The sequence below is a fragment of the Berghia stephanieae genome, chromosome 5, assembly GCF_034508935.2.
Source record: "Berghia stephanieae isolate SIO BIC M18660-M18661 chromosome 5, UCSD_Bste_1.3, whole genome shotgun sequence".
In the NCBI taxonomy this organism is placed as follows: Eukaryota; Metazoa; Mollusca; class Gastropoda; order Nudibranchia; family Aeolidiidae; genus Berghia; species Berghia stephanieae.
In genome coordinates, this window is record NC_088364.1 from 9,455,032 (window position 1) to 9,470,031 (window position 15,000).

The following is a 15,000-nucleotide window of genomic DNA, read 5'->3' on the forward strand; positions in this document are numbered from 1 at the left end:
TACTCCAGACCTCACCCTCGTAACGAAAGGCGCGAACGGTGAACCGCTGCAGGTGAAGCGGACAGTCCTCGGGGACTTTCCGCATAGCCAGCACAGGCCGGTTCTTGTCACAGCTGGGGTGACAATACCGAGGGTGCAGTCTCTCCCACTTTGCAGATGGAATTTCAGGAAGGCTGACTGGGAGGAATTCAGTTCCTATATCGAGCAGGTCTGCCCTGCCATTCCTCCCAAGTCCAAGAAATAACCAGATTTAGTAGGCTACTGGTTAAGAGCGCTCAACGCTCTATTCCACGGGGCAAACGGAAATTCTACACCCCTAGCTGGACAGCAGAGTCGGAAGAGCTGTACCGAGAGTACCAGCAGACCCAGTCCCAGGACACAGCCGATAGACTACTTCAGTCTCTGGCAGAGGGAAGGAAGCAACGGTGGCAGGAGACCGTGGAAAGTCTCGACTTTACACACTCCAGCCGCCACGCTTGGCGTTTGATAAAGAAATTGGACCCAGATCGGAATTTCGCGAAGGCTGCACCGGAATGCGAGGCAGACACAATTGCCAAGAATATTAAGAACCGTATAAGCGGGTCCCTAATCAGGCTTTTGAGCGCGGTGTCCGCAAGGCGTACCGTACGATTTTGGACTCGCTACCTGCGGAGGAGTCGGACTGGACGGCCCCGTTCAGTCCCCGAGAAGTGGGTGCAGCCATTAGCGAAGTAAAGAACGGCAAAGCAGCAGGGATAGATGGTGTATATCCCGATATGGTGACGCATCTGGGCCCCAGGGCACGGGCCTGGCTAGCAGAGGCAATGTCTGACATCCTTGCAAATGGAAAGCTTCCACAAGTGTGGAAGCATGCGAAGATAGTTGCCATCCTGAAGCCAGGGAAGCCGGCGAAGGAGGCAGACAGTTACAGACCCATATCGCTGCTGAACTGTCTTTACAAATTGTTGGAGCGTGTTCTATTAAACCGATGGGGCCGGTCCTAGACGCTGCCCTGCCACCTGAGCAGGCAGGCTTCAGGGAAGGGAGGTGCACCACGGAGCAGGTCATTGCCCTTACAGAGCATATTGAGCATGGGTTCGAGAGAAAACAGCAAACAGGTGCTGTGTTTATAGACCTATCAGCGGCGTACGATACGGTCTGGTGCGATGGGTTAATGCTCAAACTTGCAAAAATCATAAGGTGCAAAAAGACCTTGAAGTTGTTCTCTTCGATCTTAGGGGAAAGGCAATTCCACGTCGCGCTGGGAGACGTCACGAGCAAAGTTAGGAAATTGAAGAATGGGGTCCCTCAGGGGTCGGTACTTGCGCCAATGTTGTTTAACGTTTACATTAGCGATATGCCGAACACTTCCTCCCTGAGGCTGGGATACGCAGACGACTGGGCACTCGTTACTCAGAGTAAAGTGTGGACCCGTCTCGAGAGCGTACTCAGCGAGGACGTCACCAGACTCAAATCCTACTTTGACCAGTGGTACCTGAAGATGAACACTTCAAAAACCGTGGCCACTGCATTTCACTTATGCAGTGATTGGCACACCCGTAAACTGAATGTCCTAGTCGGGGACCAGCCACTCCCATATGAGCCGCGTCCAAAATACTTAGGGGTGACGTTGGATCGCAGTCTTACCTATCGGGTTCATCTCGAAGGGGTTGCCCGGAAGATAGAGAAGCGGAATAGTCTTCTGAGGAAGCTGGCGGGATCGACTTGGGGCGCTAGCCAAGCGCTCCTGAGAACATCCGCCCTGGCACTATGCTATTCCACCGCGGAGTATTGCGCTCCAGTGTGGGGTAGAAGCAGAAACGTTGAGAAGGTGGATGTAAAACTTCGCAAGTCGATGCACATAGTGTCAGGAACGCTAGCAACAACCCCCAGAGAATGGGGCCCGGTAATGGCAGCGATCCAGCCCCCCGATGTCCGGAGGGAGACCATTACGGGAAACTGGCTGAGTAAGATCAAAGAGAGAGGGAATGGGGATACCCCTCTCATGCGCATAATGAACGGTGCCCCCGTTTCGAGCCGAAATAAGTCCCGGCAACCCTTGTACGCAGAATCCCTGACTACGGACAGAGCTGCACATACGAGATGGAAGTCGGTTTGGATGAATTCAATCCCTCGTGGGGGCGGGACCTACACTCCTATAAGCTTGGTGAGAAGTTGCCAGGCTTTGATACCAGTAAGAGGAGACACTGGGTAGCTGCGAATCGGCTTCGGTCGAGGAGCTGCCTAACGGCCGGTGCGTTACATCAGTGGGGTCTAACTTCCTGTCCAATATGTCCACGCTGTGGGCAAGAACCCGAAACGGCAGAGCATCTAGTCGAAAGGTGTGTTGTGACGATGCTACCAGGCGGGTTCGCGACGGTGCACGAATGCGGACCGGACTTTGCTGATTGGGTCGATCGTCATAACATAATAGTGTGAACCATAAGAAGCTGCTGCCACCTTGCCGTCTCTATCTTGCCACCTTGCCGTCTCTCTGTCCGAAAGAATTATAATATCGCCTAACAGGCGTCATGTCCGTCCTACATGTTAAGTGTTGCTGTTGGCCAGGGACCCATTGTAAAGCGCTTTTAGCACGTTTAGTGGATATTGCGCTATATAAATAAAGCTCAAAAAAAGCTCAATTACTTCTTTCTTGCGCCCTTAAAGTGACGTTTAGGAGCACCTATTGTGAGTGTACTGTTGGCCTAGATTACACAACCTAATTCAGATTAACGAAGGTGAAAACAATTAAAATCCGACAGTCTAACTCCGGCTCAAAAAAAAGTCGAAACTCCGAATCTTCATGCCTTTAAAAAGGAAACAGTTGTAAATAGGTGAGTAGCGTTGAGTAACATAATTTTTATTCTGAGACAATACACTATTGTTCTGTTGGTTGTAATAAATGGTTTAAATCAAATGGCGGATTTTGGGCAAATGTTGCAGGTGAAGTAAGATAATGTTGGCGGATTTCTCACATAAAGTTGGCGGAATTTTTTAAAAGGCACATGGCAACACTGAATAGAGGTGGCCTAAGCAAAACTAGGAGTCGATATAGTCTAGCCGGTTCCTAAATTCAAACTGTGTAGGCTGAGTGTTTCTTGTTGTTTTAAACCATTGGATTTTATCAAATTCTTTTCTATGTAATGGAATACTGTACAAGCGTGATATTGCAACCTTGTTGTTTATTTAAAAAATAATTTTGAATAACAGTCGACGTGTACTGATAGAATGTCTACACACTACACAGAGTCGTAGAGATCGCAGTCAGTCACGATCAGCTGTGAAAGTTGAAAATGTGCTTATTACAAACATGAAAGTCGATGAGCAAAGCGGTTGTGTGTGTGTGTGTGTGTGTGTGTGTGTGTGTGTGTGTGTGTGTGTGTGTGTGTTTGGTTGTTTTTTTTTATATTTGAGTAAAAAAAAAATTTTAAAGGGGTAGGGGGGGGGGGGGTGTCTTTAAGCCTACTTTGCTTTAGCCCTTTGTGGTATTTTTAATTTTTAATTTTACTTTCATCTCAGCCATGAGATCACCGTTTTGACCATGACCGCACTTTGGCTTCGTCCAAATCAACATTACTTTCTTGATGAATTCAGTTATATCTGCAGTTTTTTTAAAAAAAACAGCAATGGTAAAAATAATAGAAATAAATCTTACGTCTTCAGTTTGTTTTCAAACATGTTCTCGACTATGTTGATATCATTGACTTCATTGAGATGTTTTGGTTAGAGATTAAAAGATGTCAATGTGTTGCACGCATAAGGTATTTTTTCCTCATTGAACAATTTTTTAAAAACTATGATTTGCCACAAACTAGCAAAAAATTGAAAGTGGGATTAAATTTTTCTCAAAGTGGTTACTTTCAAATACATAGGGACACAAGTAAATTGGTGTCTGGTTGTTTCTTCTCAATCATAATGCAAAGCCTTGAGAATCATAATCTGAAGCTCTTAAATAATTAACTAAACCAACTCATGTCACTAAAAAACAGGATTTTGTATGTGTGTGTGTGTGTGTGTGTGTGTGTGTGTGTGTGTGTGTGTGTTCTTTCACAGCCGTCTAATCTATCCCTCGAGTTAAAATAAAAAGTGGTAATGATTGTTATTAAAAAAAAAAAAACTAGCCCATAGAGCCGGAGTTAAACGAACCTGAGCAATTGCTTGCTATTATTGGATAGGCCACTAGTCTATCACAAAGTACATTTTGTCAGATATCTAATAGATCCAGCTACCCACTCACTGTTGAGTGGATAGGCTGGTCAGTGTGGGTCTCAGTCCTTTTGCATGTGAAGCGAGTGCTCTACTAACTAAGCCATCAAAACTCTCACAAAAGTAGACATGACAATATTTAGTTGATCTTAACCCCCCCCCCCCCTCCCCCCAATCCTCCTTTTTTAAAAAATCAACATCTAACTATTACATATTAAGAATATACAATGCTCAAAATACATGATATGATCTGATTTGATAAAAAAAAAAAAAGATGCTTGAGCCTCCTGCATATTTGTTGCAAAATTGGTTTACATTTGAAATCTTCTTGTTAAATTCATACTCAATGTAGAAAAAGAAATATTGTCCTGGCGAATGACATAACTCAAATTATAACCGGTCCCGCTCATAAATGCTAATTTATGCAAATCCAAATGATGCAAAATACATTTTCGGCTTATAGAGCGATGGTCCTTTATCATATTCCATCACAGATTAAATAAGGGCTGGAGGGCCAGACATTTTTACTTTGCTGCTAGGACGAGATATTAGATGTATGTTTATGTTGCTCTCCCTTAAAAAAAAAACAAAAACACAAAGGGTAATAAATAGTTTATGTTTCTCTCTCTCTCTTCTTCTTTCCCATTTCAGGTTATTTTGAAGAAAATTCTTCCTAAAAATTGAAAAGGCAATAATATAATTTTTTTAAAAATAGTTCCCCATAATTTAAGATGAAGAAGTTTCCTTTTACTAGCTGTGACTTGCATTTTCCCCTGGTCGTCCTATTCTCTTTTTTTCTTTTGTTAGCTAAATTTACTTCATTGTATACTGTTTTACTCACAAATTTATGTCTTTTCGCATAATTGACAAGCATTTTGAAATAGTAATCTGATCAATGGATTCAAAAAGTAAAAAATGGACTATAATTCATGTTTTTATCATATCAGTCGTTTAAGGTCTATCATTCTACTTGTATTAAGTCCAGGGTGTTAAAATCAACTGTGCCCTTTTTTCAACCCAAGTAAAACTTATTGGGTGATTGTAGTGCCGGTACTAAGATTGTGACTTTGCTGTCTAACGAAAAGATGGTAACTTCACTGTTGTTATTGTGAATTCTTTGATTATTGTTGCTGCTTGGATATTTAACGGAAAAATGTGTAAGTTAAACATTTTCCACTTAATTAAGGAATACATCAGTATGAGTACCTATAGATAGTTCGAAGATGACGTCACTCAGGTCTTTGTTATTGTTTTTTGCCATCCGCGTTTATGAGTAATGCTCACTGAACTGTATTAACCCGACTATAAACGTTCATGGATACACACAGTTTTGTGTGTTGGTCCGTTATACTTCCGGATGGCAATGTTATGAGCTTCTAAGCCAAGCGCATACTATCTATAGGGGACGTGTTTTTTGTTGTTTTTTTTTTGGGGGGGGGGGGGGTAATTGGATTCAAGAGTCTGGTGTCACGCCGCCCAGCAACGGCGGCCATCGTGGTCCTAAACAAAGAAAATCTGTAATTTTATTCTTCTGCTGGCCAGAACTTTTCATATGTCTTGTGATCAGAATGTGTAAAAGTCAAAATATGATCATATTTATAATGTTTTTTCCCCTCTGGATACGCTTTTTTGCTCGTCGGAGAAATATTTCATAAGGTCGTCCGCCATTGTTCCGATAGTTTAGAACCAGTTACTAAGTGACAGTGCGTCATTACTGGGGAAGTGACGTTACGACCGTTGGAGCGTATTCTTTTGAATTAACCTTCCCCTGCCTATTCTTTTTGCCTTTAAAACCGTCATTATTATCTTTAAAAAATAGAACGACGTCACTCTAAACTCTTTGTTACTGTTATTACCCAGCGATTTTTATGAGTAGTTCTCACTAATTTGTATTGATAGTTCGAAGATGACGTCACTCAGGTCTTTGTTATTGTTTTTGCCATCCGCGTTTGTGAGTTGTTCTCACTAAACTGTATTAACCAGACTATCAAATTTCATGGTTACACAGAGTTTGTGTGTTGGTCCGTTATACTTCCGGATGGCAATGTTGTGAACTCCTTGGCCAACCAAGCGCATTCTATCTCTATAAATCATATAGATAGTATGCGCTTGGCTAAGAAGCTCATAACATTGCCATCCGGAAGTATAACTGACCAACACACAAACTCTGTGTAACCATGAACTTTTATAGTCTGGTTAATACAGTTTAGTGAGAACAACTCACAAACGCGGATGGCAAAAACAATAACAAAGGCCTGAGTGACGTCATCTGCATACTATCTATAGATAGTTCGAAGATGACGTCACTCGGGTCTTTGTTTTTGTTTTTTTGCCATCCGCATTTATGAATAATGCTCACTGAACTGTATTAACCCGACTATAAACGATCATGGATACACACAGTTGTGTGTGTTGGTCCGTTGTACTTCCGGATGGCAATGTTATGAGCTTCTTAGCCAAGCGCATACTATCTATAAACTTTTCGGGGGAAAAAATGATATCCTATTTTGTGTGACTTGTTATTGACATTGTGTAAATTTGATTGATGATTGGATTTGTCATTTGCAGTGTTTCCTTGTGCATGTAACAATTTTAGTTAGACAAACACAGGACCGCCAGTGATCGTTATAAGGTGAGTACAGAATGAGACACAACACATTCGGGCCGAGTGAGTATATATAGTATGCGCTTGGCTAAGAACTTCACAACATTGCCATCCGGAAGTATAACGGACCAACACACATAACTGTGTGTAACCATGACCGTTTATAGTCTGGTTAATACAGTTTAGTGAGAATTACTCATAAACGCGGATAGCAAACAACAATAACAAAGACCTGAGTGACGTCAACTTCGAACTATCAAGACAAGTCAAATGTATGTTATGCGTTTATGTAAAATACTCACAACATCCGCCAGCCGGATATAAAGTATCGAAACACGAAACGATGTGTAATCTTGAACGTTTATAGTCTGATTGATAGAATTTTGAGAGGATTAATCACCAAAGTGGCTGTCTAAAAACAATGACAAAGAGCTGAGTGACGTCAATTTCATGGGAGAAATTCCATATACAGGCGCCAGAGAGAAATTGCTGATCATCGTTAGGAAAAGATGAGGTAAGTTTTTATCTTAACCTTTCTACTTTTTATCTTTACGTTTATTTATCGGTTAATCAATGCCTATGTATTTATATCATATGTAACCTATGACATTTGTTGTATGATCACGGGTCTTCCCTGAGTGCTGCCTGTATATGGAAGTTCTTCCAATTTCGTTCCATCCCTACAACTCATTTCCCTCTTTTTCTCTCATCCTTCGAGTAAATGCCTCCCCTTTTACTATATCAGTTGTCCGACACTCGCGTTGAGTCTGTTTTTAAGGGTTTTATATATGGCGCTTGCGACACATTTAGGTCATATCAGCGCCAATCAAAAGGAAGAAAATGGGATCGTCAAAAAATTATAGAATTACATTTAAAGCACCCAGGAAAAACTAAGACAAAAGGGGAATTGGTTCAAACAGGGAACAGATATTGTGTCAGTGCATGACATAATCAGTAGGAAGGTGAAAATTTGGGATTTCATTTTTTTTTTTTCATTTTCTGAAAGAATATGCTCCCCAGAGCATTTTAATCTTTATTTAACGTAAATCGGGTGATTTTTTATTAAGTTTTCTCAAATTTCATAATTTTTCAAATTAACTAGCTGTAAAAAATATTTAGAAGTGAAATTAAGCTTTGATATTTCCCTAAGATGTACAAAAAGGGTTGGTTTAATTATTTATGACAAGAATTCATTTTTGAAAAAATTTCACCTTCTAACTAAACTTGGCAATATCTCAGTTCAAACCTTTTCACCGTCCGACTGATTATGTCATTCTGTAATATATTAGATTCCAAGAGCATGCCAAGCAAAGTTTAGCATGACCATTGACAGGATGGTAACAATGATCGCAAATCTCTGGTCTCTGACCACCACGTAACCAAACATATCACATCCACCCCATTAATACAACTAACACCACCACCACTCCATCATCATCATCATCGTCATCATCATCGTCATCACCATCATCATCATCATCATCATCATCATCATCATCATCATCATCACCATTATCATCATCATCACATTCGTCGTCGTCGTCGTCGTCGTCGTCATAAAACGTCAAAGTAAAAGAACTAAACGAGAGTCTAAACAATCAGATTTAATTGAATCTCATTCATAGAACAGCATGAGTACTAAAATCGCAAACACATACGAATACCAAATAAAACAAAGCAAACAACAACAACAACAACAATAAAAAGAAAAGAAAAGAATGTTAAAAGATAGAAAAGAACGAAATAGAAGAAGAGAGAGAGAAAAAAGGGAAAGAAAGTACTAAAGAAAGAAAGAGAGAACTATTTTTAAAAATTAAAGCCCATCATCATACAAGTGAAATAAAATAAAAATCCATTCCTTCGTACTCGGGAGTTCTCGATAGCTCACTCGGTAGAGCACTCCCTTCACACGTAATTGGATCGAAATCGATCCCCAGTGAAGTCGAGATTTTCGTGTGCCCCCCCCCCCCCCCCTTCTCCCGTCCGCCCAGCAGTAATTGGGCAGCTGGGTCTGTTAGATCTGGCGGAAAGCACTTTGACGATGGACTAGCGTCAAATGGTAGCAAGCAATTTGCTTGGGTCCGTTTCACGTTTTTTGAAACCGTGATAAACTACGGCTCCGTGACTCTGACCGTAGCCATCGTTAACTTATCGCCTGCCACCGACCAAAAAAATGACGTCAAAAGACAAGTCTTTGGTCGCAAAAAAAAAAAAAAAAAAAAAAAAAAGGCGTGAGTTGTGTTCAATAGTTCAACCAATGGGATCACTTGTTTCCTTAAGCTCTACTAATGACAACTCACAAAGCTAAAAAATCATTGAGGTATAGGTAGTTCGAAGATGACGTCACTCAGGTCTTTGTTATTGTTTTTTGCCATCCGCGTTTATGAGTAATGCTCACTTAACTGTATTAACCCGACTATACACGTTCATGGATACACACAGTTTTGTGTGTTGGTCCGCTATACTTCCGGATGGCAATGTTATGAGCTTGTTAGCCAAGCGCATACTATCTATATCATCGAGAGAAGACTGAGATAATCCAGACACAGACGTCAACAACAACGAAGTACTGTGCCATATTCTAAGAGCGCTGAGTGTTTTGCTCAGGGGGTTGGGGGCGTAGCCATCGTTAACTTCAAGCCGGACACTAGGACCCACATTTTGGAGTCATTTTTCAGGTCTGCGGACCGCCTAAGTGAGTTGTCTTGAGTAGTGGTCAAGGAAACAAGTGATCCCATTATTTGAACTGTTGAATACAACTTACGATTTGTTTTCTTTTGTGGCCAAGACTTTTCTTTTGACGTCATTTGTTGGTCAATGTCAGGCCACGAGTTACGAAGGCCACGGCGGGGGGCTTTGGTGGAAGTAGGAGATCAGGTGCAGACAGCGGGGCTTGGATCTAACTCTTCCGGGAGTTAGAAGAGCACTGCTTTGTCTACGCCGGCCATCTAAGTTGTCGTGCCGTGTGTCTGGATTTCCAGGAATGTGTAGGGGACTTGGTAAACCTGCTCGTGCTTCTGTACCATCAGATGCCCGTCGTTCATGGAGGGCCCCAAAACCGTCACAATTTCACCTTTGCGTAACAATTCTTTAGAGTGGTCTCCCTCTGAAGATTATAAAATAGGGTCAATATGATAATGGAAAAAATAAAAAAGAAAGAAAAAGTGAAACGGAAAATAAAGAAAAAATGGGAATAATAATTTCTTTTTTTTTCTTTGTGATCAAAATAAATAAATATCTCAGATGATCTTCAAATGTTCAACAAATAAAACCAGCATCATCATCATCATTATCATCATCATCATCATCCTCATCATCATCATCATCATCATCATCATGATTCATCATCACCATTATAAGCTCCACCTCCACTACAACCACCAGCACCAGCACCACCACCACCATCATCAATATCATCATCATCATCATCATCATCATCATCATCATCATCATCATCATCATCAAATACTACTCTCAACTCACCAGGGTAGGCAACTTTCATACACCTGGACTGTGGGAAACTAATCTGTACGTTTCCATGGATGGAGTAGTTCCTTTTGGCAGGCAATGGAGGGGGCTTTAACTGTCAAAACAAATATATAAAAAAAAGCTAGAGGTACCTAAATGAGCCAATAAAATGATAGAAAAATAAAGTGAGTGAATGTGACTGCTATAAAAAAAAAAAGGGGGGGGGGGGGGGTAATACAAAGTAAACAACGTTCGGCTTTTGGCTTTCTTCAGGTTATACACAAGACACGAAGATAAAGTAGTCCTCTAGATCGAATGATTGCTTGATTGTTTGTTTGATTGATTGATTGATTGATTGGATCATTGACTGATTAATTAATGGATTGTTTTGTTGATTGAATGACTGATTGATTGATTGATTGAAGGATTGATTGATTTATTGAATGACTGAATGATTGATTGATTGAAGGATTGATTGATTGGTTCATTGACTGATTAATTAATTAATTGGTTGGGTTTTTTTTTGGATTGAATGACTGATTGATTGGTTGAGTAATACGCTCAGGGCAAGTCTCATTCGATGGACTAATTTGTTTACCCGATTATCCATTGCGTCCATCTTATTTTTCATTCATTTGGTCATTCACACCCTCATTCATTCGTGCAGCCACCAATTCAACAGGAATCACCCATGGTATCCAAATTAACCGACTACGGGTTTGTAATCTTGCGCAATGAATAATACGAAGATTTCTGAAGCGGGGCTTGAACCCCGGGATAATCCGGGTCATAGTGCAATGTCTTGACCGCTCGCCCATCTCGCGATGCACTAAAGTCTTATAGCATTTCAGATTGTTCTAACTTTCAATTCACTTTTCCGCACGTCTTTCACACAGACGCAACACCGGTATGAGGCTTTGGACATATGTATAGTTCCTTATCGACGTGTTCATAATAATATATGAACGCAATAGGGAACGATAGTGTGAAGTCAAAATACTGGTTCCAAACTCATTGGAAGTGTAAAAGCAGTCTGATCTTCTGGTTTCGGAGTGATGTCTTCTTATTTTCTAACCTAAGTAAATGTTGGTCATCCATCCTCCCTCATGTTTGCCCGTAATCATAAGAATCTCTACATCCTACTACTAAAATAGTCATGCCACCTTATGATTCATTATGTGACCTATTTATTATAATTTATGCATCGTCTGGAAGACAGGTTACATACTTCCAATGAGTTTTGAACCGGAAGAGAGAAAGTTATGACGTCATGATTTCTGCTTTCCATTATGGACTTGATTTAACATTGTTATCATTGAGTATATTTCCATTACAACAATGAGCCCACAATAATTTGGGTTATGAGACCTGCAAATGAGTAGACGTCGTTTCTTACCGTTTCAATATCCATCAGTTTGCAAATGTAAGACAGTAGACCAGGCTCTATCCGTTCGATTTTCTCTCCTTTTGGAGGGAGCTCTGGTCTGGAGATTAACAAAATGCATGCATCACTATAATTAATATTTAAATTCATGTGTCGCCGGCGGAATGCTAGAAGTGACTATGTCCCAAAACCCCAAAATTCATTGTAAAATGATTTTTTTAAAAAAATCATCAATGTAACCGCTACTATTGTTTCATGATGTCTCTTAATTACTATTAACTTATGTGTAGCAATTACTGATTCCTCAAATTAAACATTAACATGGTTATTATGAATCGAATCCACCCCCCCCCTCCCCCAGCTTTAAACTCTTTTTTCTTTAAAACAAATGAATTTTGGACTTAGCCACTTCTGATGGTGATGGGGTGATGGTGATGATGATAACGAGGAGGAAGAGGAGAAGGAAGAGGAGGAGGAAGATAATGGTGGTGGTGGTGGTGGTGGTGGTGGTGGTGGTGGTGGTAGTGGTGGTAGTGGTGGTGGTGATAATGACGATGATTATCGTGATGATAATGATGATGACTCTCGTGATGATGATGATGAAGTTAACGAATAAGATGATGATGATGATGTTGATAATAACGACGACGACGAGACGATGATGATGATGATAATGATGACGATTCATCGTTACCTTGGAGAGCACATGTTAAAACCGTCCAAATTCTTGAGACCTTTCGGGACATTTTGTACTTTCGTTTTCTTCTTGTGCTGTGAAATCCTTCTTTTGTACTGTCTCCACGCCTTTTGAACGGCACTGGTTGCCCTTATTATCTTCTCCTGTCTCATTCCCTCCAGACATTGCCTGGTGCCTTCACTAGAAGTTGAATATTGGGTTAAATTTGTGATCCGTCGTCTCAATCCTTTATTAGAGAGGTCTAGCACATCATACGTATTACGCATTACGTTACACGTAATACTTATATTCATTCTCATTAAGTGTAAAAAAAAAAATAGTGCCGCTATGCGATTTTTTAATGAATGTCATAATGTAAACATTTCTGTGACACATAAAAAAAAAAAACCACTTGAGTTCTTATATAGCGCTAAATCCACTAACGTGCTCAACGCGCTTTACAAAGGGTCCCTGATGAACAGTAACACGTAACATACATGTAGAACGAGACATGACGCCTGTTGGGCGATATTACATTTTTTCCCTGACAGAGACAACGCTGTTAATGGCCAGGTACTCATTTTACACCTTAGTATGGTGAGAGAATGTGAGTAAAGAACCTTTTCCAACCAATTACTAAACTATGCGCCGAGCGAGGCTCGAACCCAGGACCTTCCGATCTGAAAGCGAATATCACCCCAGAAGACCAAATAGCAAACATTACATAAAATCGCACAGCGGCATATGCTTTTGTGATAGATACGTGAAACGTGATGCGTGATAAATTTGCTAAAGCTCGCTTATATTATATCAGAGTAAAGAGTGTACAGTGGCATCCTGATAAAGCAGACACCGCTGGATCAGAACGATTGGTTGACTTAAAGCAGGGTTGACTTTATTCATTATCAGTCAATGGAATACGTTGATATAAAGAACAGAATATATGGGACCAGCAAGAAGTGTTGACTTTAACTCTCTCCTTACCGATCATTTTCAGTGTCAGTATTTTCCCAAAATGGCAGGCTTACCCAGCAGAAAAATTGATTATTTTCACTCAAACAAGCTCTCTATAAAACATATTTATGTTCTTATTGATTAAACAAAGACCATTCTTCAAAGTTTGTGACGTACAAAATAAATCTGAATAAGAAAAATGTTTGTGTCGCAACAAATGTGACGATTTTGCTGTAGGTGGTAAGGAGAGGGTTAAACAGATTCCATTGTACTTAACTTCGAATTTAAAGCCGACATTATTAGAATTAGAAACTTTTTAATTTTAATAGTGTAAGAAGTAGTTTTTAAAAAACTTAAATCCTTTAGAGCCATCAGACCCATGGAGTCGGAGTTTATCCCAGTTTCTATAGCGTGAAACGGACAATAGCAATTGCTTGCCACCCTGGCCAACGGCAAGTTTACGTTTATAGACGTCTAACAAAAATAATAGTTTTCATCAATTTTTAAATCGGAAAGCAGGCGAAATCGAAAGCAAGTTAAGATGGTATCAATGTTTTTATGTCCGAAAACATAAACTTTGGTGATAACACGTTTGAAAACAATTTATCAAAAAGTGTCTAACTTAAAGCCACTGTCGAACTTAGGGTACCCTAGCCTACAAGATTTTTAACTTAACATGATTTATATGTTGTATAGCATCAAATTGATAAGTTAGGGAGCAAGCAGGCACCGCTGTAGGATAAAGTTATGAACACGTGTGTATAAAAAGGTGCCAGCCAAAACAACAAGAAAAAAAAACATCTCAAAAAATAAGTCTACTTCGACTGGCCAGACTGATTTTTTGGGATATTTTTTTATCTTACACTTTTCTTTCTTGCTTTGACTGGCATAACCAAAATCTAAAGGTGCCCAAATGAGTCAATACAACTCTGCCCCCCCCCCCCCCCCCCCCCCCCAATCGATATATATATATTTTTTTAATGTATCTTAAAAGGGTAGGAAGGGGGCTAATAATAACACTATCGCCGTCTAGTATTCTTCAATAACACCTGCCCCCGCCCCGTCCCCCTACCTTATTCTTGATATATATTTATATACAGTTTTGATCTCATTACTCTCTCTCTCTCTCTCTCTCTCTCTCTCTCTCTTCCCTTGCACGCACGCACGCACACACACACGCACACACACACACACACACACACACAAGCGATCCGTCATTTGTTTTGTGTTGTACCCTTATTTATGAGTCACATTTACCCCCTTTATCTTTCTCTACATTTTAATGACTTATTTAGGCACCTCTAGTTTTTGGTTTTACTACTTATTGTTCAGATCTTGACGTGAAATCAATGACTACGTGTGTTATTGGCTGACCTGAAAAAGATGTGCTTTCTCCCCGTGTGCCATTGGGTGCTGATGTATGGAATCTCACTGTTGTCCATGTCTCTCAGAAACTGTTGTAGAATGGCCTGTTGGGAAGTTTGGGTGGGGTTGGTGGAAGGTGAAATGGAAAGAAGAATATCAAGTTGGGAATGGGATTTTATTATTATATAATGATAAAGTTGGTAGATTTATTGGTTATAACTGGTGACTAGGGTGGTGTTTATTTTATGCTAAAGAACGAGTGAAAATGGAGAGGCTTTGTATGGGAACAATACAGACAATGGACGGTTCGGGTACAAACCCTTCGTCCATGTCTGTATTGTTCCCATAGACGCTTCTCCGTTT

The 15,000-nt window shown here is 40.4% G+C and overlaps 1 protein-coding gene across 1 annotated transcript in view; it reads right to left on the reverse strand.

Moving 5' to 3' along the window:
* Positions 1–8,794: 8,794 nt before the first annotated feature.
* The window catches only part of LOC144972351 (uncharacterized), a 60,984-nt gene continuing 54,778 nt past the window's right edge, over positions 8,795–15,000 (reverse strand). Inside the window, exons 19-23 of the mRNA XM_078913449.1 lie at positions 14,647–14,741; positions 12,337–12,519; positions 11,655–11,742; positions 10,274–10,373; positions 8,795–9,896 (exon numbers count right to left, since the gene is read on the reverse strand). Coding sequence (XP_078769575.1) covers positions 9,739–9,896; positions 10,274–10,373; positions 11,655–11,742; positions 12,337–12,519; positions 14,647–14,741 — 624 coding nt within the window. The 3' untranslated portion in view covers positions 8,795–9,738. The remainder of the gene's footprint in view (positions 9,897–10,273; positions 10,374–11,654; positions 11,743–12,336; positions 12,520–14,646; positions 14,742–15,000) is intronic.